This window comes from Stylophora pistillata, chromosome 11, assembly GCF_964205215.1.
Source record: "Stylophora pistillata chromosome 11, jaStyPist1.2, whole genome shotgun sequence".
NCBI lineage: Eukaryota > Metazoa > Cnidaria > Anthozoa > Scleractinia > Pocilloporidae > Stylophora > Stylophora pistillata.
Window position 1 is genome coordinate 7,425,960 of NC_142529.1, and position 22,976 is coordinate 7,448,935.

Below are 22,976 nucleotides of genomic sequence, written 5' to 3' on the forward strand. Positions count from 1 at the left end.
ATTTACCTTAGGAAATATGTAGAGAACAGGATGGAGAATAACCACACTGATGTTAGGCTATAAAGGGTTATTTTCAATGTTGCTAAGCTGATCACTTTCCACGTTCTCATCCTCTTTTTCCTTGAAATGTGATCGATAAGAAAAAGAGAACTTGCATATACATCACTCAGGGAAGGGTTATATCACAATAACAATGAGCTGCCTGAAAATTTGTTTATTCTTTCCAAATAGTGGTCACAGTCACCATACAGTGGCCATAAAATGTCCACATATTCTTCATTTTTTAGCCACATAAAAGTCAAAATACTATTACAGCTATAAATTTATGCTGTAAGGCTGGGAGCTAGTCTTTTTCTTTTCTTTACTTTTTTTTTTTGCTGAATTACACAACACAACCAGCTTAAACACAAATCTCCCGCATTATTGTTGCTTTCCGTCCAAAACTTCAAGGGATTGTAAAACTGTAATTGAAAACACTGTGTTAAAGCTGTCAGTATGTGTTCCCATCCCAAATTGACCCACAGAAAGCAGAACTGATACCCTGTAATGACAAAAGTCCTTCTTGCCAGCAAATGTTTTTAATATCAAAATCCTTTTCCTCTTCCTTCTCAGCTGCAAAAATTAAATCTAATTATCTACTAATCTTAGAGGATAACACAATTATCTTTTTTCTGTGGTTTGTTCGCATGATTTTTGGGTACTGTTCTTTCTAACAGTGCTGGTTGAATTCTTTGAATCTGCTGCATCATCAGTTGAAATGATTCCTCGACATTTAATCCAGTCTGAAACAGGATACAAAAAGAACAACAGATTCATTTATAATTCATCTTTTAACTCTTTAAGTCTGGTTAAAAAACATTTATTAAATAGATACTGATGAAATACCAGGATTTTTCCTTTTACTGAAAAATCATATCTTCATCGCACACACTGTGAAGATACTATTTTTATCTTTCACGTGTGAGGATATTGGTGTTGCCATGATTACTAACATGATTTTTCTTCACTTTTTTTTTTTATTCTTCTCTTCTTCATTAGAATTTGACAGGCATTTTGCAATAGGTAACCACTTTAATTGCACTATTTTGCTGTTTCAAAAATGAATAAAAAAAGTTGTGTTTCATGTGGAAATTTCATCAGTATCAATAAAATAAACAGAACATTACATGGCCCCTTGGGGATACAAATTTTATCTTCAAGTGCTGAAAGTATCTCTTGCTCATTCACCTCACTCACTCATGAGAGATACTTACAGCACATGAAGATAAAATTCATATCCCCGTGCAGCCATGTAATATCCTCCATTTATTATATAGATACTGATGAAATACCAGGATTTGTCCTTTTACTAAAAAATCATATCTTCACTGCATGCAGTGAAGATACTATTTTTATCTTTCACGTGTGAGGATATTGATGTGGCCATGGTTACCAACATAATTACCCAATTGCTGTTTCGAAAAATGAATAAAAAAAGTTGTCTTTTCTGTGGAAATTTCATCAGTATCTATATAATAAACAGAACATTACATGGCCGCTTGGGGATACGAATTTTATCTTCTCGTGCTGAAAGTATCTCTCACTTGTTCCCTGCGCTCACTTGTGAGAGATACTTCAGCACTCGAAGATAAAATTTGTATCCCCATGTGGCCATGTAATATCCTCCATTTCTCTTAGCTACCACAAATGTACTCATTAACCCCTTCAGACCTGAGAGTAATAAGCATTGAATTTCTACCCTCAGTACCCCCCTGAATCAAACAATGAGGTCACAAAAATGAAGGAAATGATGGTGAATTCAAGAACCTCTTAAATGTTAAACAAATTCTTCTTGTAAGTACCATAGGTAATGTAAATAGACTAAAATAGAGAACTTGCATGCTGATGTTACAGGGTAAAGGGTTAGTCACCCCGAAAAACTCTAGTAAAACTCCTTTCTAGAACATCGAGCTAACCGCCTCCCGGTTAGCTCAATGGATAGAGCGCTGGACTGTTGTGCGGGAGGTCAAGGGTTCGAGCCCTGGCCGGACCAACACTCAGGGTCTTAAAATAATTGAGAAGAATTTGCTACCTTTCTATAACATCAAGAAATGGTTAGATATTCTATTCTTCTCGGATAGGGATGAATAAATGGAGGTCTCATCTCCTGCAGGGTTAGGGGTAGGAGACGTTAATTTCCCACACACGAGATTACTGTGTGATGGATGTCCTCCCCTGGGGTGGGATGGGTGGGATATTGGGCCCACTTAATTTGGAGCCTCGCTCTGTTGTGCAACCCTCACCACACTCTGGTGATAATTAAATATTAAATAAAATTAAATTAAATTGAGTTTCAAATAATTCCTCCCCTTCTCACCCCCCTCATCAAAGATAATTCAGAACAACTGGCCAGGGCATTTAGTTTGTAATCACCTCCCATCCCCCCTTCAAATCGTTTGGACTTAAAAGTCTTGCATCAAAGACAATCCCAGACCACTTTTTAACGAGCCACACCCCCCAGGGCTCGACACTAACTTCTCAATGTACTAACCAAGTGGCTACTGACATCTTAAATGTTATGACAATTTCAGTTTGTTTACTTGCCAAACTGGCTGGTGGAAATCAAAAACCACTAAAATAAGAACTGAATTTCTACTAGTCTGTGGCTAGTTGGCTACTGTTAGTGTCCAGCCCTGCCCCCTTTTATAGCATCAGATTTGTTCTGAGTCCCAGATAAATTATTAGAGTTGGACAATATGCTTAACCTTTGCACTGTCAAGAGTGCAATATCATTACATTATCATGCAGAAGGCTAGTGAGAATTGAGATAAATGTAAATTTGATTAAACACCAAATTCTCAGAGCTAACATTATAAGAAAAGTATGGGAGACATTGGTGAGAATCACAACGGAGATCTAAATGCTGTTGTTGTTGTTGTTGTTAAGTTTAGAATATGTAAAACTTCCCCACAAGTGATTAACATGTAACTTCTCCCTATAATATCCAAACATTATCCAGCAAACAGGTAATGAGAATGTTTAAAAATGGAAACATTATAGTCAGCTGAGGAGATGTCATGAGTTTTATGAAAATTGGTTGCCTCTGTCTGTTGTTATTTCTGAAACATCACTGTTCATCACATCATATCACTGATGAAGGCTTAAGCATTAGCAGAAACATCACTGTTCATCACATCATATCACTGATGAAGGCTTAAGCATTAGCCGAAACATCACTGTTCATCACATCATATCACTGATGAAGGCTTAAGCATTAGCCGAAACATCACTGTTCATCACATCATATCACTGATGAAGGCTTAAGCATCAGCAGAAACATCACTGTTCATCACATCATATCACTGATGAAGGCTTAAGCATCAGCAGAAACATCACTGTTCATCACATCATATCACTGATGAAGGCTTAAGCATTAGCCGAAACGTGTTTCAGAAATAACAACAGTCAGAGGCAACCAATTTCCATAAAACTCAGGTACTGAGAATACTAAAACTTATAATAAGTAGACCTTGTTATCTTGATCTAATGCCAAATTCTTGTAAATAATTTACAAGGAAATGTGCAGCAGCTGGAGGGGAGAATTAACAATCAGTTATTACACAACTTGGGCAGTCAGAGGGCCAATAACTAAAATCAACCAATCAAAATGCTCTATTGCCAGTCAATATTCTCTCAGTACTGGACCAGGCACTGTCCCGAATGGTCCCAAATGATACCGCACTTGTGTCCCTTTGAATTTCAGTTGTATAATAAATCTCTTATTAACCAAGCTTGCTCGGGACCGTACTGGAAGAACATCGGCGCTCGGTCTGTACTGTAAAGACCTCAGGCCGATATTCTCCCAGTACGGCCCTTGCGCTTAGTTAATAAGATATATATATTGGGAGTCAAAGGGTTAATAATGGACAAACCTTGGCTGATGTTTCAATTAATGGAATATTGACTTCGGCTGAATTGCAGTATTCCAGCACTTCATCCTTGTTAACTTCACGTTCACCGTCTAAATCCTGTAACAGCGAAGAAGAAAATCAATTTGCTGCAAATTATAAACCTTGAACAGGACATTTCATCATATCTCAGTCTTTAACTCATAGTACTGACCTTGTAACTGGTTAGTAAGAGTTATATATGGTACCACTTGTGTCAAATGAATCAAACACAAGAAAACTGCCAACACCCAGGAAAGATCTCCATGTTACAATGAGCAAAGTGCTAAGAAAAAGGGAAAAATTGCACATGCTGCCCTTGATTCCTTGGTTTGTAGAATATTAGTTACAAAACCACATTTTTCCCCATTGATTTAATCAAAACAAGCATTCTTTGTGCTTGCATCATAAATCAAAGAGGATAAAACTATGCCCATAACTTACAGTGCCCACACTGCAATCTGTCAGTTAGAAGCAAATGGCATACATCCAACTCCAGTGATCTCTTTTTTTCAGGTGGTAACTGGTAATACTTTCCTTGTAACACCTTTTACTACCACCTAAAATCACTTGGAATAGGCCATTTTACAGTTGTGTACTTAGTTGCCAAGCCTTTGATTCAGAGTGAGGCTGAAGGTGACCTTGTTGCAATAGAGACCTGTATCTACTTAGCATGATAGCAAAGTGATTTACATTTGAAAGGCAGCAAGGTTTGTATCATAACAAGGTCATCCCTAGCCTCACTCCCATTCAAAGGCTTGGCAACCAAGCACACAACTGTAAAATGGACTATTCTTGAAAATTGAACAAGTTTAAGGTTTGCTCTACTGGTTTCAGAGATTTACTTCTTGTGCTTAAAATAAAGGAGAACACTGTAACTCACCAACTTATTGGCCACCAAGACCATGGGTATAGTGGAACTCAATTGCCTATCCTGAATGATCTTGCTTCTTAAATCCTTGAGTTCATGCCAACTTGAGGTGGAATTTATGGCAAATAGTACCAGGAATGCATCCCCAGTTGCAACCGATGAATCACGGAAAGAACTAAACTCTTCTTGACCTGCAGTGTCTACTATCTCCACATCATAAAGCTTGCCATTATATTCAATCTAGGTTTGAAAATACAAAAATGGACAGTGAGCTTAAATAATTACTATAGGGCTTCCTGTGAAAAAGCCGAAGTGTAAAACTACCCTGCTATCATCCCACATCTTCCAAAAAGGCACTCTCTATATTTCTATGCAAGCACTGATTATCTGGCTCCAACAATGTATAAAAACTGCCTGGCCTCAGGAGACAAGAATAAGCGATTTACGGCCCTCTGAAGAAAAGAAATCCCACACAGAAGCCACTGCAGCCTCTTGTTCTTAGACTTAAAGAAGTTTGAATTTGCCCAAAGTGATACACAAACCTAAGGCTTAGCCAGGAGTTTCTGGCATGGAAGCACTAAGATCCTTGCCTTTTTGGCTAGATCAGATGTTTCTCTATCACAGGTAAACTCCACCCCTAGCTGCCTCTTATCAGAATTTCCAGAAGTGCTCCCTTATACTCCAAGCTAGTCCTGGTTGCCTGTAGGGTGGATAACCCCATCCAGTTGGTAAATCTCTACATGTGGATGGATACCACAGTAGGTTTTTTTTTTTAAACAATTATCTGCTGGAGAGTGATTTATCCATTGGATAGCATTTTTCACCCATTAAACAGCTGTGACCTGGGTGGAGAGAGGCACTAAGAATCTTCAGCACCTTCCCATAGAACACAACACAATGAATAAAACTTTCTATTTGCAGTCCAGGCTCCGGTTGTTCAAAGGGCAGATAACACTATCCAATGGATAAATCGCTATCCAGCGGATAAGTGTTACCAAAATGTACTGCGCTATCCACCGGATAGAGATTTATCCAGTGTATAACGTTATCCATCCTTTGAACAACTGGGGCCAGAGTGGTAATAGTACACAGCACTTCTAAAACTATCTCCACAGAGACAGCCAATTCATATCAAGATTAGAAATTAACACCAGTCTTTAATTCTACTTTCTGTAAAAACAACGCAATGTTTCCCTACTTATCAAATTCTATACAAGGTTGTGCCTGAGGTTGTTTGTATTTGTTTATCACTCAATTAATTCAGGTGTGTATTGTGATTATATTTTTTATAAAAGCTTTCAACAGTTGAAAACAACAGCTCTCTGAAACTGGAGCCACCAGATATTTGGTTATTTCTCTGACATACATACCTCCTTTCTGTATGTTTCCTCTGATCACCAGCCATATAAGACAATAGAGAAAATAATTTAATTATGAACACTTCAAATGATAATTCTTGGTATTACTCCCAGCCTTGTGAATTATTTGTTATATTGTCCTGGCCTTGTGAATTATTTGCTCTGATAACAACATTGGATCAATGTTGGTATCAGAGCAACTGCCTTACCTACCCCTCCCTTTACTTCCATGAGTGACCGAGACAAAATTTCTCCTTACAATATCAATACAATAATATATAGATTTAGCCAAGCCTAAAAGCGGAGCTCCCAAGTTTGTAATATTAATGATAACATAAAAGATGTGCATTTGCCGAGACTCGCCTAAGACACCCCTCCCTTCATTTTGATAGTCTCCCCTACACTACCCGTACAATCCAAAGGCAGGTATGTACATACATATGCTCGGTCAGTCACATGACAACCAAACGAAAAGAGGTTGACCATATTCCATGGGTATGGGGCTCTGCCACATGCGTGTGGGAACCCCGTTATAAAGCAGACAAGTGATGAGAATTAAGAAAATTATGAAGTTAGGGAATATTAGTTGATCCAATACCAAAATCTCGGAAGTGACATCATAACAGTTGTACGGCAGACAGTGGGGAGATTCACTAATGAGATCATCGAAGTGAAAGGGTTAACTCAACAACAGTCAACTAATAACAAGTCAGGGTTAATTTTAGGTTAGGGGAGGGGTGGGTGTGTAGTTGCTTAGATATCAACATTGAACCAATAATTTTCCATAATCCAACCTACCTAATGTGGGGTCATAGTACTAGAAGGGAAAAAAAAAGTTAACAGTTAGCTTTACTTGTATTACCATGTAATATCAAAAATTAATAAATAAATTTAATAATAATGAAAAAACATGTAATTCTTTTTTCTTCGTTTAGCTTCAGTTGGCTTTATTGCATTCTCCTCTTTGCAAGGTACAAATGTACAACCAGCCTATTGCTAATGCAAAGTAGTAATAAATGTTGGGAACCACAATTTCAATGCTAACCATCTGTGATCCATTACTGAACAGCTGCACAGCGACATGGAATCTATTTGTTATGTGGAAGGGGGCATAGATTGTTTCTTGAACAAGAAGCAAAAAGTATGCATTTTTCAGTGGCACACTATCTAAGTTACATTTCAACATTCATCTAATTCTCAGCCATTCCAAGATTGGTAGAAAGTGATAAATCACATTGAAATTCCTACCTCAGTGAACTCATTCTTCAGGTAACGAATGGTCAAAGAGCTTTTGCCCACGCCCCCACTTCCAACAACACACAGGCGAAACATGTCTGTGTGCGCTTCCCTTGATTGGCTGACTAAGGCTCCTTTCCATCCACAGCTGAAAGGATGTTAATAAAATACAGAGAAATGTATTAAGTACCCGAAACCCAGAAATTACAGCCAGCTATTTGGATAAATATCTACTAAATTTCAGCTTTTGACAAGCAGGCATTTGACCTGGTTGGTCACTCTAACAGTGAATATCTGATACAATGTAAAACTATATAATTTGGAGTATACAGCCACAAAATGGAAAATATTGGTTTTAGATCCAATTCACAGGAACAGTTTGTTACGTCATGCTTTGCATTTTTTTCATCCACATCTGGCCAGCTGGGAATTTTTTAACAGCAATGCTTTTTCTATGTGCTTGCAGTACTGTAAGAGATTTGTTGTTTACTTGGAATATTTTTCAATATTAAAAGCACAGTTACACTGCTAAAGAAGGTCTTGTCTTCAATGATATATCTTTAATTGAGGGACAAGACAAAGGGATCAGAACCAAGTTACAATTCCTAGGCTTTAGGTGAAAATGTTTGGCTCTGCTATGTTGTGTACAAGTTAGTAAAATGCCCAATGTAAAATTTTAAAAATCAACAAGAAATTATGCTACAATTTGAAATATCGTGGGTCAAGGCTCTCCAATGAACACAGATTTTAGGTCACAAAGGGTACAACTGGGTGTCTTCATATGTCTACCCAGTAGAAGTGTCTGCTAATTTAAAGTTCTCTTTTCAATGTGGGTACAAGAAGACAAAGTTGAAACTTGGGTTGCTGCCCACTTAACCATTTCACTCCCAAGATCTTGTTACTAATTCTTCTTACTGCCTATCATACAAATCTTATGATTTTAGTTTGAAGAATTTGGATTTGGTATTGTAACATAACCAAAGTAAAGTGCGCACTCTGATTGGTCAATTTAGCATCCCCCATTTGCCCATGGGTGTACGCTGCTGATGTGAGCAAATGCAAAGACTATTTTTCCGCGTGCGCTTGTTTTTTCTGGTCATGTAAGATTTGTTAAATAAAAGGGAACTCTTTAGCTACAATGTATCAATGTTGCATTATAAAACAAATGGTAAATGCCACAGCGTACACTATTGAGTTATGGATGCACTTGGGAGGTTTGCTAAGCACTCAAGAAGCTAGAGTCGCTCGAGGCTATCGCCCATGGGTGTACGCTGCTATCGCCTCAAGCGACTCTTATGCTTCTTTCGTGCTCAGCAACCTCCCACGTGCATCCATACCTCAATAGTGTACGCTGTGGTGTTTACCATTTGTTAATTGGATCAACTAATAATTCAACACATCATCACTTATCAGCTTAGAACTTAGAGTCAACTTAGAACAAATTTCATGGTCATACCGTAAATCCTCTATTAACCCCCGTGGACCTATAATAAGCTACCCCTCCTCTTTAAGGAAGAAATTTATTAAGCCCCCCACCCCTCCCCCCCTCAAATTACAAAAATTCAAAATAACATTCTATGTCAGTGAGTATGATAAATTTATTCAAGTACTGTAACTGAAAAAATTTAAAAATGTAAAACGAGAACAATTTTTGAATAAATCATATCCTATTGTATCCTGGTAGTGAACATCGGGCTAAATCAATAAGCGCCCCCCTCCTCTGTCAAGCCCCCCCCCCCCGCTCTTGTAAGCCACCCCCAAAGTACTTGAAATAAATAAGCCCCCCAGGGGGCTTATGAGAGGATTTACTGTAAACATTTTTGCTTCAAAAGGGATAAAGGCTAATTTAATTCAATTTAATTTAATAGATTTGCCAACAGGCAGGGACACCGCAACAGCTTAGGCCAATTACTGCGGGCCCAGTTAACCCACCCATCCCACCCCAGGGGAGGACATCCACCACACAGTAATCTTGTGCGTGGGAAATTAACGTCTCCTACCCCTAACCCTGCAGGAGACAGGGCCTACAGTTAAATTTAAATACTAACACTAACAAAATAAAGTAGTAACTGAATCACTAGTACTTTTATTCAAGCATGAAAAAAGTGCTGTATGATAGTATGGGGCTGGTGACAATTCTTGTCAGGCCACTATGTTTTTATGGTGAGTTTCCTGATGTTAGGAGTGTGTCTTTTGGGTTAATACCAGTTGTTAGTTCAATAAGCAGGTGAGAAAGATGGATTTAATTTTTTTTTGTTTTGGCTCCATACATGTTACCAGACCAATTCAAGTGTATATATGCATACATGCATGTTGTGTCTGTACATTTGGTGTGAAATACAAAAAAAAGAAAGAAAGAAAGAAAGCTTTTTGATTTAGTTTATGTTGTTATGTACTCAGTAATATCAGTAAATAACTTATATGTATTCTAAAAATATTGATTAATTCCAAAGAAAAAGAGACAAATTCTTGCATTTACTTGTGAAAATTTGAGCAGATGGACACCATTTCTTAACATGAGTTAACCACCTTTTAAATGTAAACATTTTACAGACACTTCATTAAAATGTATGATGAACTTAATTTTGGGCTAGCTTCCTGGAGCTGCGGGCTAATAAATCTTGGTAATAGCTTTCCCAAAGGGCAATCTGATTTGTTTATTTTTATCTCCCTCTGTTAATTGTAACAATACCAGCTAAACTCCAACAATCTCAAACTAAAACAAAACAAAGATTTGAATCTAGAGGGTCAATGTCTGGCAAAATTTGAATAATTAACAGTCTGCATTTGAAAAAACTAGAAAAACATCAGCCTGATGAGAACTTAATAATCCATATTTCTTGTTATATCGTACACATTTATCTGTAAAGACTGTTACTGGACAAAATCTGGTTCACTAAGTACAATTAATTACCACTAAACCCTTGAAAACTCGTTTTGCTGTATCTAAACACCGGTTATTTCAAAGCTGCCACAATTAACAAGCGAACCAAATCTGAGCAAATTGTTCTGCTGAAAGAAATCACTGGTTACATAAACAACAGCCATTGGAAAAATGATCAATAGTTATCATAATCCTGAATAATAAATACAGATTATAAACATGAACAATTGGCAAATCTAAACAAGTGTAAGTGAACCATGACTTGTTTTTGAGGGAGAATTGCATATATTTTGACATTTTTTTTGCACCAATTTAAATTTTTGGTGAAAGTGATGCAAATTAAAAAACAGCAGTTCGTATGACCATTTTCAACCCACCATCCCCTACTTGTGGGCAATTGACCCTGTAATTTATGACTATATAGCGTAATTGATTGATTGCTCGTACCAAGATAGCACAGAGGAACACACCCTGAAATTATTATTATAGTACTGTTGTCATATTGAATTTCATGTAATGGCAATAGCTTTTGAAAGCAGGTCAGAATAACAAACTGGTAATCCCCTCAAATTCACTTAAGAGTACACGAAACGTCGTTTAGAAATTTTTTTCCGACAATTGTCTTTCTTTAACAGAGCGCCGACTTTAAAGGCAAGTTGATGCATGAAAGATTCGTGACATAGACTTGTGCGCTTCAACTGTTTAGACAATTACGAACCGTTTGTTGTTTAATGTTAAACCTGACAGCCCTAAAATGACTCTTCGATCGATGTAAAGCTCACAACCTCGCAATACTTCCGAAAAAGTGAAACTCATAATAAAATATATATAAGTTTATAAGTACCACCGTGGGAGCGAAGTATTTTTAGTCGAATTAATCGCGCGATCGAACCATTCAGTTACTTCAGTAGATATGCAGGCATTTATATTTGCTAAATCGACCGCTTTAAAGAAAACATTCTTGCTGTAAAATATCTTTCAAAGGTATCATTTTTAAAGGAATTGCTACAGCGAAACAAAAGACATTGCAGAGGAAAATAAGCTTAACGCTATATGATATTATCAAAGAATTCGACGCAGGAACGCAGCTTTGATACGCATAACAGTTAACAGATAAGCTTATAATTTAAGGCACACGCATTTTATTTTACAATTTATTGAAAATCATGTTAAATACGAGCTTTCGTGCGTATTTGAACCCACAAGCCCTTCATTAGCATGTTTGAAAAACAACTTGGCGAGATCCAAAGGAAGTGTAGAAACTTCACTCACCTTTCGAGTCAGTTCTTCGAAGCCACACACTTATTTACAACCCTTGAATTACAGGAAGGTAAGGAATTGAATAGAACAACAAAGAGGATGGAGTGAAGTGATTCAAAGGCCGAGGCAACTGCAAAATTCCATTCATAAGAATAACTCTTACATATGAACCAACTTGGGTAAATACTTGAAAACAAGCGTGTCAGTCTAGTACAAAAATACATGACGTCATCACCAATCAGCACGAAGCATGGCACGTGTAATTCAGTTGTTTGTTTCGCTGTGATTACAAACCGCAGTAATCCGCAAACAGAAATAATCCCCTGCCGCTGCATTTTATTTTTAGAAATATCGTTAAATTGATTAACAGCCCCAGGACGAGAAGTTATTCAAACTTTTTTCCTTAATAAACCTTATCAAAAGTGCTAACAGACAACTACGGACGGACGAACGAAATGTGGTAAATCTTGGTCAGTCTATAAATCTGCTGTCTTCTTCCCTTCCTATTTGTAAAACTGTTTATCACTTAGGCACCCTTGACAACCTGCGCGACGCTCGGCTGTTTCCGTATCGCGTTACGTGGTCGTGTGTTACACATTATGTTTTTATCAGCACGAATTTCGATGGATAGTAAAAATAAAGATAAATTAAGAACAATTCCCTTCTTACGTATGATGCACGATCCTCGCAGTAGAGAGCGCTATTTATGCAATAGCGAAAATCAGACCTGAAAAAAATCAGGCCTGTACGGGATTCGAACCACTGACCTCTGCGATGCTAGTGCAGCGCTCTACCAATTGAGCTAACAAGCCAACTGGGAGCAGGCCGTTAAGTTGAGTCGTAATAAATCCGTGATGATAAATCAGATACAATGTATATATGAAGTTCATATATTTTGAACTGCGGTATTAGATACGTATGATGCACGATCCTCGCAGTAGAGAGCGCTATTTTTTTTTTTTTTTTTTTTTTTTTTTTTTTTTTTTCAGGTCTCATTTTCGCCATTGCATGAATAGCGCTCTCTACTGCGAGGATCGTGCATCATACGTATCTAATACCGCAGTTCAAAATATATGAACTTCACATACACATTGTATCTGATTTATCATCACGGGTTTATTACGAATCAACTTAACGGCCTGCTCCCAGTTGGCTTGTTAGTAGAGCGCTGCACTAGTATCGCAGAGGTCAGTGGTTCGAATCCCGTACAGGCCTGATTTTTTTCAGGTCTGATTTTCGCTATTGCATAAATAGCGCTCTCTACTGCGAGGATCGTGCATCATACGTATCTAATACCGCAGTTCAAAATATACGAACTTCATATATAAATTCCCATCTTAACAGTAAGAAACACGGTTGAGAAATCCGTTTCTACCACATTGTTGTTTTAATTGATAATTTCATGGTACCGTACCGCTTAGTCATTTCCGCTAAGTGGAGAGATATTACTGGTTACGCGTTCTCCTCCCCTTTCCACGGACATCAGTGAGATGCGCCAAAAAAACAAATTTGTTTTTTCCTTGAGCTAGACAGTGGGTGGTACTCGGCGCTAACAGCCCACTGAGTTGCCGTGTTTTGGCTCTTGTTTTTTTCGTCTTTTCTTTTTACTCCGCCCTTTTTTTTAATCCTTTTTGTATTCACGCGCGAGAGAAGGTGACACGTGCTAACACATTTCTAGCCCACGTGGGATGTCAGCTGAGGTAATGTAACTGTGAATGAAATTTGTTTTGAACAAAATGACCACCTTTGAAGTTATCCTGCTATCTTGTCTAGTAATTTAGAGGAATTTATCGTGACCTCACGAAGAGACAAAGTACCTCTCAGTCGTATGTTGTTTTTGTATTTCTGATCAGGCGGCCCTTTCAAGTGGCATCCTCATGCAATCCTCTACCTACCCCGCTTCGTAGCGTCCCAAAACAGTAAAGGAGATAAATCTAGCACAATTGTTATTCTGGACACAGATGGGGTGATCACTGCTCAATCAGGAAATAACACATCTGCATGGGGCGTAACTTCGGAGACAAATGATTTTCTTTAAAATTGCCGACAGATCTGCCAGATGCAGTTCCTGGGGCGGGTCCAGGATTTAGTTAGTCTAGGGGAGTTCGGAAGGGAGTTCGGAGAATTGTTCCCCTTCTGAGGGGTCTAATATTTTGAAAATTAGGTCTTCGGAAACATGATTTCCAGCGTTCTGAGGGAAAATTTAGGGAGTTCGACCGAACCACCCCTGGACCGCCCCAGAGTTCGTTGCTTGGTGTTAAAAGATCACGGTAATTTTTTCCCTGCAAAGCTTGCCAAGAGACATTGATTCAACCTTGGATTGTTTGATTTAGTAATTGCAAAAGCTAAATCTCTCGAAAGTATTCGCACAACTTCGACCAGGATCGGTAAATTTCCGAAGCGCTTCGACATCGTTAGAAAACGAGTGGGAGAAGAGGAGGAAAGCAACAAATAATTACCCGAAGAGCGCCCAAAAGACATAAATAGTGTTTATCAATGGGTTGGTGGGTGGGGGGGAAAAAGGAAATCGGAAGGATAGGTGGGAAAGAGGAAGCTTTATTGCGACTGACTAACACGTATGCATTCTCTGATGGAAGCTTCAAAGGTAACTTAGTGTAATTACTACAAGTTCGAGCAATTTATAAAAATTGCACAATTTTTGTGCCGTATTTGCAGCCATAAATTACGTTAAAAGAGTGAATTTGCACTAGCTTTATAACTTAAGTTGTAGTTCGCGTAATATGTACAAATAAAGACATTTTAAGAATCCATTTGTAAAAAATATACAAAATGAGAAATAAAATACCTATTCAAAATGAAATTCCACTAACTATTAAACTCTTTCTGGTTCGTGTTTCACCATAGCCAATATGTTAAAAATAAAAGCTAAAAAAAAAAAAACAGCGTAAGAATTTACAGAGATACGATACCATTAGATATAAGGGACTAATCATTAATTATTACCGAGGGAGGGGAGGGGTTAGGGGGAGTTCGGACGATCTTAGGGATCACATGGTTTTCAGGGAGAACGGAGGGGGATCAGTAATCGCCATCAGATTATAAAGGGGGGAAACTACAGACAACTGACTGCCAATTGACTGCCAATGAGGTAGAGCGGAGAATTATTTCTTATCTCCGGGGTGGGCAGAAGATTTTGGGGGGGACCACATGGTTTTCAGGAAGAACGGAGGGGCATCAGTTATCGTCAACAGAGTATAAAGGGGGGATACAGACAATTGACTGCCGATGAGGGAGGGGGAATCATTACTTATCTACGAGGTGGGCGGAGCAATTTTGGGGATCGCATGGTTTTCAGGGAGAACGGAGGGGTATCAGTTGTCGCTAACAGAGTATAAAGGAGGGGGGGGACTATAGACAATAAACTTCCAATTAACTGTCACTGAGGGGGATCATAGGGATTATAACAGAGCCTTATGGGGGAATCAGGTAAATTTTATCATGACACAACCAAAATCCTCCGAAATCCCCCCTCCCCTAGGCGATAAACAAAGACTTATAACTTATAACAACTAACTTATAACAACCTCGTTCCCAGGGCCTTTTCCCTTTTCCCCATCCCAATTACGGAATAAGGCCCTGGGAACGAGGTTGGACTTGTAATTGATGATAAAAACGATTAATTTAAACTGAATTCAAATAACCTAAATTGATAAGGCGCCAAGAAAGATCCCTTAACAAAGAGCGATTTCGTTTTTGCATACCATAAAGAAAAACGTTCCCCAATTTTTCGTGTTTACCATTTGCAACCGGGTTAAATGCCTCCTTTCTCAGTTGAACTAAATTTGTACCATTCGGTGTAATAATAATAAAACATACCTACTCTATATTTAAGCTTTTAAATAACAAGATACTCCACCAAAATTCTATGCCATTGAAACAAATTCTGAAATAATGTAGTTTTTCGACTTGTCACGCAATGCTTGGCGTTGCGTGACACCAGTCTCTGCTAGGTGAACAGCTTATGATGTGTTCTTGGCAGGTTGCCAGGATTTTTCATCCACTAAGCAGTGCAATCTCTGACAGTGAGATACCAAGTTGTTCCACATGTTGTGCACCGCTAACAAATGACGGTTACCTGTCAAGACACGCGCAGATCTTAAATTAACGATTAGTGAATCGCGCAGATCTTAAATCAACGATTAGTGAAAAGTTAAACAGGCGCCTCCCCTCGATTAGGCCCCTTCCCCTCCAACCACTAGTCCCCCCCTTTAAAAGAGCACCCATGTACCCACAATTGGGGGATTTCTGGTGTCCACCATCCATTGCGTAGTCCTTTATGGTCGTTACGCGAAGGGTGACACAATGAACACCTCTAAAGGACACAAAAGCCTTATGTGACATCAACTTACTGCTAGTTAGGCTGAGAAACAAGTTGCAATCTTCTTGTGAAAAGTTAGTTAAGGTCCGCTAAGCCAGGGGTATTCCACCATACAAATCATAAATTGAAAACTGTTATCCCAACCTCGTTCCCAAGCTCTCTCTTTTCCTCACTCCCCGTAGCGAGAGGAGAGAGCTTGAGAACGAGGTTGGACCATTGTTGAACTAGGGTTGACTATTCGCATCATGACAGACTAGTACTCACCAATAATTATTAGACCGTGCTTTGCACGAGTGAGAGCCACGTTCATTTGCCGCTCATCGATAAGAAAACCTAAGTGATTCGCTAACCATTGTTGATTCTCCGAGCTGCCTGTGATCTGTTCTACTGGCAGACTTCGCACTGTAGACAAAACTACAAAGTCCTTCTCAGCACCTGGAGAGAAGGAAAAACTAAACGCGTTAGGATCCAAACTAAGTCATTCAGAGCAATAAAACCCTGGGCCGGGTTGTTCAAAGCTGGGTTTGTGTGAAATCTGATTTCAGATCTGAAAACTTAAAAAAAAATTCAGTGTAATCCTTTTCGTCTAGAATTTGATTTTGGACGCTCTATAAAGAATAGAAACACTTATACAGAAAAGGCTTTCGCACAAGGGAATAAAGAAACCTGGGTTAATATTTAACCATGGGTTAGCGTTAATCGGCCTTCAAACAACTGGGCCTGAAACACCACAACTCAAGTTCGGCCCTTTTCTAGGGATCGTTTTTTCGACCAGAGATAGAGAAAGGTAAGGTAAAACCAATGATATCTGATGGATTGAGAGGAAGATGCGAGATTTCTACGCCAATCACAAAACAAATTAGAACATAGCTGGCAGAGTTGCGGAATCAAATTCATTATACGTAAGCGTGCTCAAAATCCCGATAGTGCACGCTGATAGCGTCCGCAAATCCGACTTCGCCAGAAATTTTTTTTTTCGCGCGAGCGGCCATTGTTAGCGCAGGGAAAAATAATAATATTTCGCGACAATAATGGATACAAACAGAAACTCGGCCTACTAGTCCGAAAACAAAGACAATGTTTCGACCTTTTCCCTTGGGCTAGAGTTCTTAAATGAGGCAGAAAAAGAGAAAAACAAAGCAAAAGGAGACTCGGCATCAGCACCGTCACGATTTACTTCAACTGTTATTGTTTACCGTTTTTCGCGTCGGATTTGATGCACAATTCCACCAGCTATGTTCTAAAACAATTGGTTCATGCTTTCAGCTGTGCACTATCGAGTTATAGAGCACGTGGGAAGTTTGGAGAGCACTCAAGAAGCTAGAGTTGCCCTCGGCTATCGCCTCGGGCAACTCTTACGCTTCTTTCGTGCTCTCCAAACTTCCCGCGTGCTCCATAACTCGATAGTGCACGCTAAAGCATGAACCAATTGTTAAGTAAAGCAAAAGCCAGGAAATCCTGTCAGTTAAATTGAAACACAAAGTTTCCCCCCTAACTTACACGGTGGCCAATTTACCATTTCAACTTTGTTGATATATCCTAACTTACACATACCTTGGCTGGCAAAAACAGAGAGGACCTCTGAATCACAAGAGTTAACGGAGCTCTGTAGCTCTCGGGATATTTTGGCTCTTTGCGCTGAATATGGTGTAATCACGGATATCCGAGAAGAACTTATTCCGTGGGACATCAGGTACTTGACTACTCGTAGCTACAAAAGAAATCAAAACCATACACAAAGAAAAGATTACAAGTATTTTGTCAAGTTAGTCATTTGCACCCCGTTTCCAATTTTCCCATCACCCACCTTCAGAATGTCTTCTCGGGGGCTAACTATCTTACATTATATTAGAACATCGCTAGCAGAGTCGAGCAATCAAATTCATTGTACGTAAGCGTGCTCAAAATCCCGATAGTGCACGCTGATAGCGTCAGCAAATCCGACTTCGCTAGAAATTTTTTTTTTCGCGCGAGCGGCCATTGTTAGCGCGGGGAAAAATAATACATTTCGCGACAATAATGGATACAAACAGAAACTCGGCCTACTAGTCCGAAAACGAAGACAATGTTTCGACCTTTTCCCTTGGGCTAGAGTTCTTAAATGAGGCAGAAAAAGAGAAAAACAAAGCAAAAGGAGACTCGGCATCAGCGCCGTCACGATTCGCTTCAACTGATATTGTTGTCCGTTTTTCGCGTCGGATTTTGATGCACAATTCCACCGGCTATGTTCTAAAACAATTGGTTCATGCTTTCAGCTGTGCACTATCGAGTTATGGAGCACGTGGGAAGTTTGGAGAGCACTCAAGAAGCTAGAGTCGCCCTCGGCTATCGCCTCGGGCAACTCTTACGCTTCGTTCGTGCTCTCCAAACTTCCCGCGTGCTCCATAACTCGATAGTGCACGCTAAAGCATGAACCAATTGTTAAACATAACCAAAGTAAAGTGCGCGCTCTGATTGGTCAATTTAGCGTCCCCCTTTGCACATGGGGGTACGCTGCTGACGTGAGCAAATGCTATTTTTTCGCGCGCGCTTGTTTTTTCTGGTCACGTAAGATTTGTTAAATAAAAGGGAACTCTTTAGCTACAATGTATCAATGTTATATTATAAAACAAATGGTAAACACCACAGCGTACACTATTGAGTTATAGATGCACTTGGGAGGTTTGCTAAGCACTCAAGAAGCTAGAGTCGCTCTCGGCTATCGTCTCGAACGACTCTTACGCTTCTTTCGTGCCTAGCAACCTCCCGCGTGCATCCATAACTCAATAGTGTACGCTGTGGTGTTTACCATTTGTTAATTAGTAAAATTGTTCAGGCGATTACATAGATAGATGGGCTTTGACTGGTCGTGGATTGCGTCATATCTCGCTATAGTCACCTCGCGCTAATTTTTAGAATGGCCCTGGGAACGAGGTTCGCGCAATTTTTTGTTCTTGCCACATTTTGACGTCATCTGTGATCTGATACTGAGCAGACGAACAGCAGCATGGAATCCACTTCTCAAACAAACGCTACACAGCATAGAATCTATTTGTTAAATGGATAGACCTACACTCACATTCTATATTTCACGTGCGCACTAACGATACTGTGGAAAATCTCTTTCGTTTTTGAACTGCAAATTTCCTCTTCCTCCCCTCCCCTCCCACTTTGTACTATTTTTTATTCACGCGTGTCGCGCGTGATTTTTACAAATCAACCAATCACGTCAAAGAACTTTAACCTTGACATTGGAAACTGACGTGGACATTTCGCACGTATTTTTGGTTGTTTTTCTTTACGGAGTTAGTCGATTGTTGTTTTTTTCTTTTAGTTTTCGTTCACACCAATTTGTTATCCCTCAGTTTGAAAATTGTATTTAAGCCGAATGTTTTGGTTATTCAACAAGTTAATACATATTTTCTACGGAGTTTCGACTCTAGCCTCTTTTTTCGTCATTGGATTTTTTACAGATACTGTCCCGTTCAGAGGAAGTCTCCCCTGAAGCTAACAGTAACTACCTTAGGATAGGCATACCTACACTTACCCTGTATACTACATATGCATACTGACAACACTTACCACTACATTTACTTCTTGCGGGTTGTGCTTAGACTCCTCGCGGCCTTCAGGACCCGTGTAGTCTTGGGGACTCTCCTCAGTTCCCACAACATGACAAAAGACGACGCGGACATTTGATCCTCCCGGCCAGAAGTTTTGTACCAGTCCCTTGGAAACACGTTTTGGTTTGGTTAGATGTGGAGAATCTTTCAGGAGATCTTCATAAAAATGTTTTGAAGGAAACTCCCTAATACTTGGATGCTGATGAGAGAAAGATCAAAGATATCATGACGTCCTACACATAAATATTCCGTCCACTTTGTGTGATCGTCCAGGTGAGTGTAGTCCTGAGAAGGACTGTTGTCGGTGGTAGTGACTGACGTTTCGACAACCTGTGCGGAAGTCATCATCAGAGTCAAGTGAATAGTTGTTGTCACTAGAATGTTCTTAGTCCAGTTCGTGTAAAATGATTGGTCAGTTTTGCCGTGATGCTATTGGCTGTAAGACCCAAGTGGAATAAGTCGGTCGTGATTGGTCTGTTTCGATCCGTCGTCCGTCCACTTTGTTGGCCATGCATTGAAATACAAGCATCTAGTAATGACTACACCCTTTCCAACCCTATGTTAAAAATTGATCTCAGAAATAGTGCAAACTCAGTGGCGGATCGAGGGGAGGGGCACAGGGAGCCCAGGCTCCAATATTTTGAGGTAAAAAATAAACGCAGAGGGAAGATAATACTGAGTTAATATTTCCCTATAACTTCATACTTCATTAAGCATATACAGTTTACTGATAAAAATAAAACAAAGGCGAAAACAATTGGTTAGGTTTGGAACCAAGGCTTTGTTATGGAATGATATGAATAATATGGAACGACTACACAAAAGCTTTTAGTGTTGTGAACTGTAGGCTATACGAAATACGAAATATGACACTCACCATTCTATACTGCGTCTGTAACTTGCACAAGGAGAAGGTTTGGCCTGCATTCGGGACATTAAAGAGTACGTCAAACAAAGATTTGCCAAGACCAAGCTTACGCGGGACAGAACTCATTATCACAGCACCCAACTGCTTGTGGTCTCCAAGCAACACCACTTGCTTCAGCGGCTGACCAGCAGAATTTAGAGCTACTAAGCTTTCTGGCTCAAGGCACATGCTGGCCTCGTCTATGATGACCTGACAGACACGTGCGTGACGCTTCACACGTGAGCTCCCAGCCTCGATGCACGTGCACAGAATTACTTCCGTTCCAGTCTCTGCAATTTCGTGTCGCTCTGCTTTATCTAATACATGGTAGAACTCTTGTACTTTCAGACACAAATCCTTTGTGTTTCTCTCCTGATTTTTGGCCAGATCTTTCGCTATGGCCCTCTTTTTCAGCTGCATGACTTCATCTTCAATAGATTTAAGCTTGGACGAATGCGGATTACTCCGCTTACGGACACGAAAATGCAAAGATATATCTTCGCAATTCTTATCCATAACACTTTGTACTGAGGGCAAGTTTGTCCTCAGTGACTGTTTAAAAGTTTGGTGCTCGATCGTTTTACCATATATCCGTAACACTTTCAGTCCTGTGGTCTGGAGTATCCCTGGCAAACAGAAAAAGCATAGTCAAATCTAGCCAGCGGTACAAGCGTCTTTTTAACAAGCACAGATTCACGTTGGCAACTACCTACGGAATGCCGAACCGCCATGTTTGATACCGTGGACCAGGAAGAGGCGAGTTAAAAAATACCTTCTATCCCCATTCTTCCTCTGCTTTGGGAAATTCGAAATGGAGGTCACATATTTCCAAAAATATTGTGAGCGTTCGCCCGCCAAAATAACGCAGCACCGCGGGCTCACAAGTGTTCACCCCTAAAAATCCCCCCGGAGATAAACATGTAACTTCTCTGGAAACAGTTTATGAGAGTAAACGAGCTTATCCGCTAAAGGGTGTTATCTATTGTATAATTTGTTGTTAAAATCCAGATATTTTTGTAGATAAATTACAAAATACCAGAATTTGTCTAAATCAAAAGGAAGGGCATGACAGTCGAGAGGAATTAGTCATTATATCTTGGATGTTTACGTGTCCATCTCCCATTCTCAGATAAGCTCTCTGCCTCTTCAGATAACATCTCTAAAGAATAACTCTTTAATAATCATAACCTAAAGCTATTTTCAACCGTGTCAATAGAAATCCAGTCTTGGTTTAGTTTAGATTTATCTCGTTCTGTGTGGGTCCAGAAAATTCAAAACTCAGAATCAAAAGTTCACCAACCGTCTCTCAATCACCCAATCGTTTTCCCGCGCTTCAAACTTTTACCCTATGTTCTTATTGGCTACTTTTGGTAATTTCCCTTCTCCTGATTGGCTAGTGTGATTACTTTGACTTTGATATTACGTCAATCAATCGAAATGCGCTCTCGCCCTACCGAACATATTTATCTGTTATGGCTGACAAAACTTACGTGCCGCCACATCCACTGCATGATTTGAAGGAGCACAGAATAACACCTGTCCTCCATTTCCTTCTTTTCTGTTCAGGGCAGCAAATTGACAAGCAACTTCTACGCCAGTGTAGGTCTTACCGGTTCCTACAAAGGTAAAAAAAGAGATGAATTTAGAAAGGTCAGCACCGCCTCCTTTGGCAATATAAACAGCGCCACACAGGAGTATTGTTTTTATCTAAATACTTGTACAAAACGAATTTTTCCAGCGACAGTGAGAAATAGAGTCACGCAAAAGTACTGTTCAAAAGCTTTACTTAAATGGTAAGTGTTTCCTCCGGCGATTTTTAAATGTTGAGAACGGTTTGAAAAAGAAAAAATGTTAAAAGGAAGTGCTACTTGATCATCGTGAAACTTATTCATATCTAGCAGTAGCTCTGTTAAACCGTGCGCGAATAGGTTTGACTGACACGCGCAAGGAATATGTCACGCACATGATTAATTTTTTACGCGTGTTCACTTTCGCTCGTCTCCTTCATTGAGTTTTCGCTGAGCGCTTCCTGCACAAGCTGGTTACTAAGAAGAGTGTTTTTACCTGGCGGTCCTTGTATCAGGGTGAAAGAAAAATTCACAGCATTCTTCACTGCTTCTTCCTGTCCAGGGTTGAGGTGTAGAGTAGTCTTTGTGTCTTCCTTTCTTTGTCCCTTGAGCATTGGGGCCCGCGCGAGGTATTTAGGAATGTTCCTTCGCAAGAAAACACTTCTGATAAGTTCCGTGGCTTCGCCAAGGCGCTTAACTGCGCTTATCATACGACGAAATGAGAGCCCTTGTTCGATGACTTCTATACTACACAGCCACGAAGTCTGATTTAAGTCATCAACAGAGAAGCCATCTGGATGGTCCACTAAGTCTATCTGAATCACGTCCGTCTCATCGCGGCTGTCGACTTGCGTGACACAACAATGGACTATACAAGGTAAAGCGTGACATCGTAGACACAGGAAGTCACCAGTAGAGAGATTAAGTCCACGAGCTACACACAAGATCTTAGAAAGAGTAAACTCGCCGACATCTGCAATAAATGAAAATTCAATTGGAGCTCTAGTTCATATTCATTGGAATCA

The 22,976-nt window shown here is 39.6% G+C and overlaps 2 protein-coding genes and 1 non-coding gene across 3 annotated transcripts in view; all 3 read right to left on the reverse strand.

Annotated features, from left to right (window-relative positions):
* Positions 1 to 199: 199 nt before the first annotated feature.
* LOC111335324 (ras-like protein rasD) lies at positions 200 to 11,746 on the reverse strand. The gene is made up of 7 exons (XM_022941208.2): positions 11,548 to 11,746; positions 7,404 to 7,539; positions 6,954 to 6,972; positions 6,168 to 6,187; positions 4,810 to 5,037; positions 3,912 to 4,007; positions 200 to 782 (listed from the first exon to the last, which is right to left on the reverse strand). Exons 2-7 carry the CDS (start codon positions 7,485 to 7,487, stop codon positions 645 to 647), a joined length of 585 nt encoding a protein of 194 aa, XP_022796943.1. The 5' UTR covers positions 7,488 to 7,539; positions 11,548 to 11,746; the 3' UTR covers positions 200 to 644.
* A 528-nt stretch (positions 11,747 to 12,274) lies between these two features.
* On the reverse strand, positions 12,275 to 12,347 carry Trnaa-agc (transfer RNA alanine (anticodon AGC)). Its single transcript has one exon. It is a non-coding gene; the product is annotated as a tRNA-Ala (tRNA).
* Positions 12,348 to 14,071: 1,724 nt separating this feature from the next.
* The window catches only part of LOC111335313 (3'-5' exoribonuclease HELZ2), a 28,484-nt gene continuing 19,579 nt past the window's right edge, over positions 14,072 to 22,976 (reverse strand). Inside the window, exons 10-16 of the mRNA XM_088737349.1 lie at positions 22,448 to 22,924; positions 21,874 to 21,999; positions 20,354 to 21,009; positions 19,436 to 19,675; positions 17,429 to 17,585; positions 16,139 to 16,309; positions 14,072 to 15,631 (exon numbers count right to left, since the gene is read on the reverse strand). Coding sequence (XP_088593475.1) covers positions 15,516 to 15,631; positions 16,139 to 16,309; positions 17,429 to 17,585; positions 19,436 to 19,675; positions 20,354 to 21,009; positions 21,874 to 21,999; positions 22,448 to 22,924 — 1,943 coding nt within the window. The 3' untranslated portion in view covers positions 14,072 to 15,515. The remainder of the gene's footprint in view (positions 15,632 to 16,138; positions 16,310 to 17,428; positions 17,586 to 19,435; positions 19,676 to 20,353; positions 21,010 to 21,873; positions 22,000 to 22,447; positions 22,925 to 22,976) is intronic.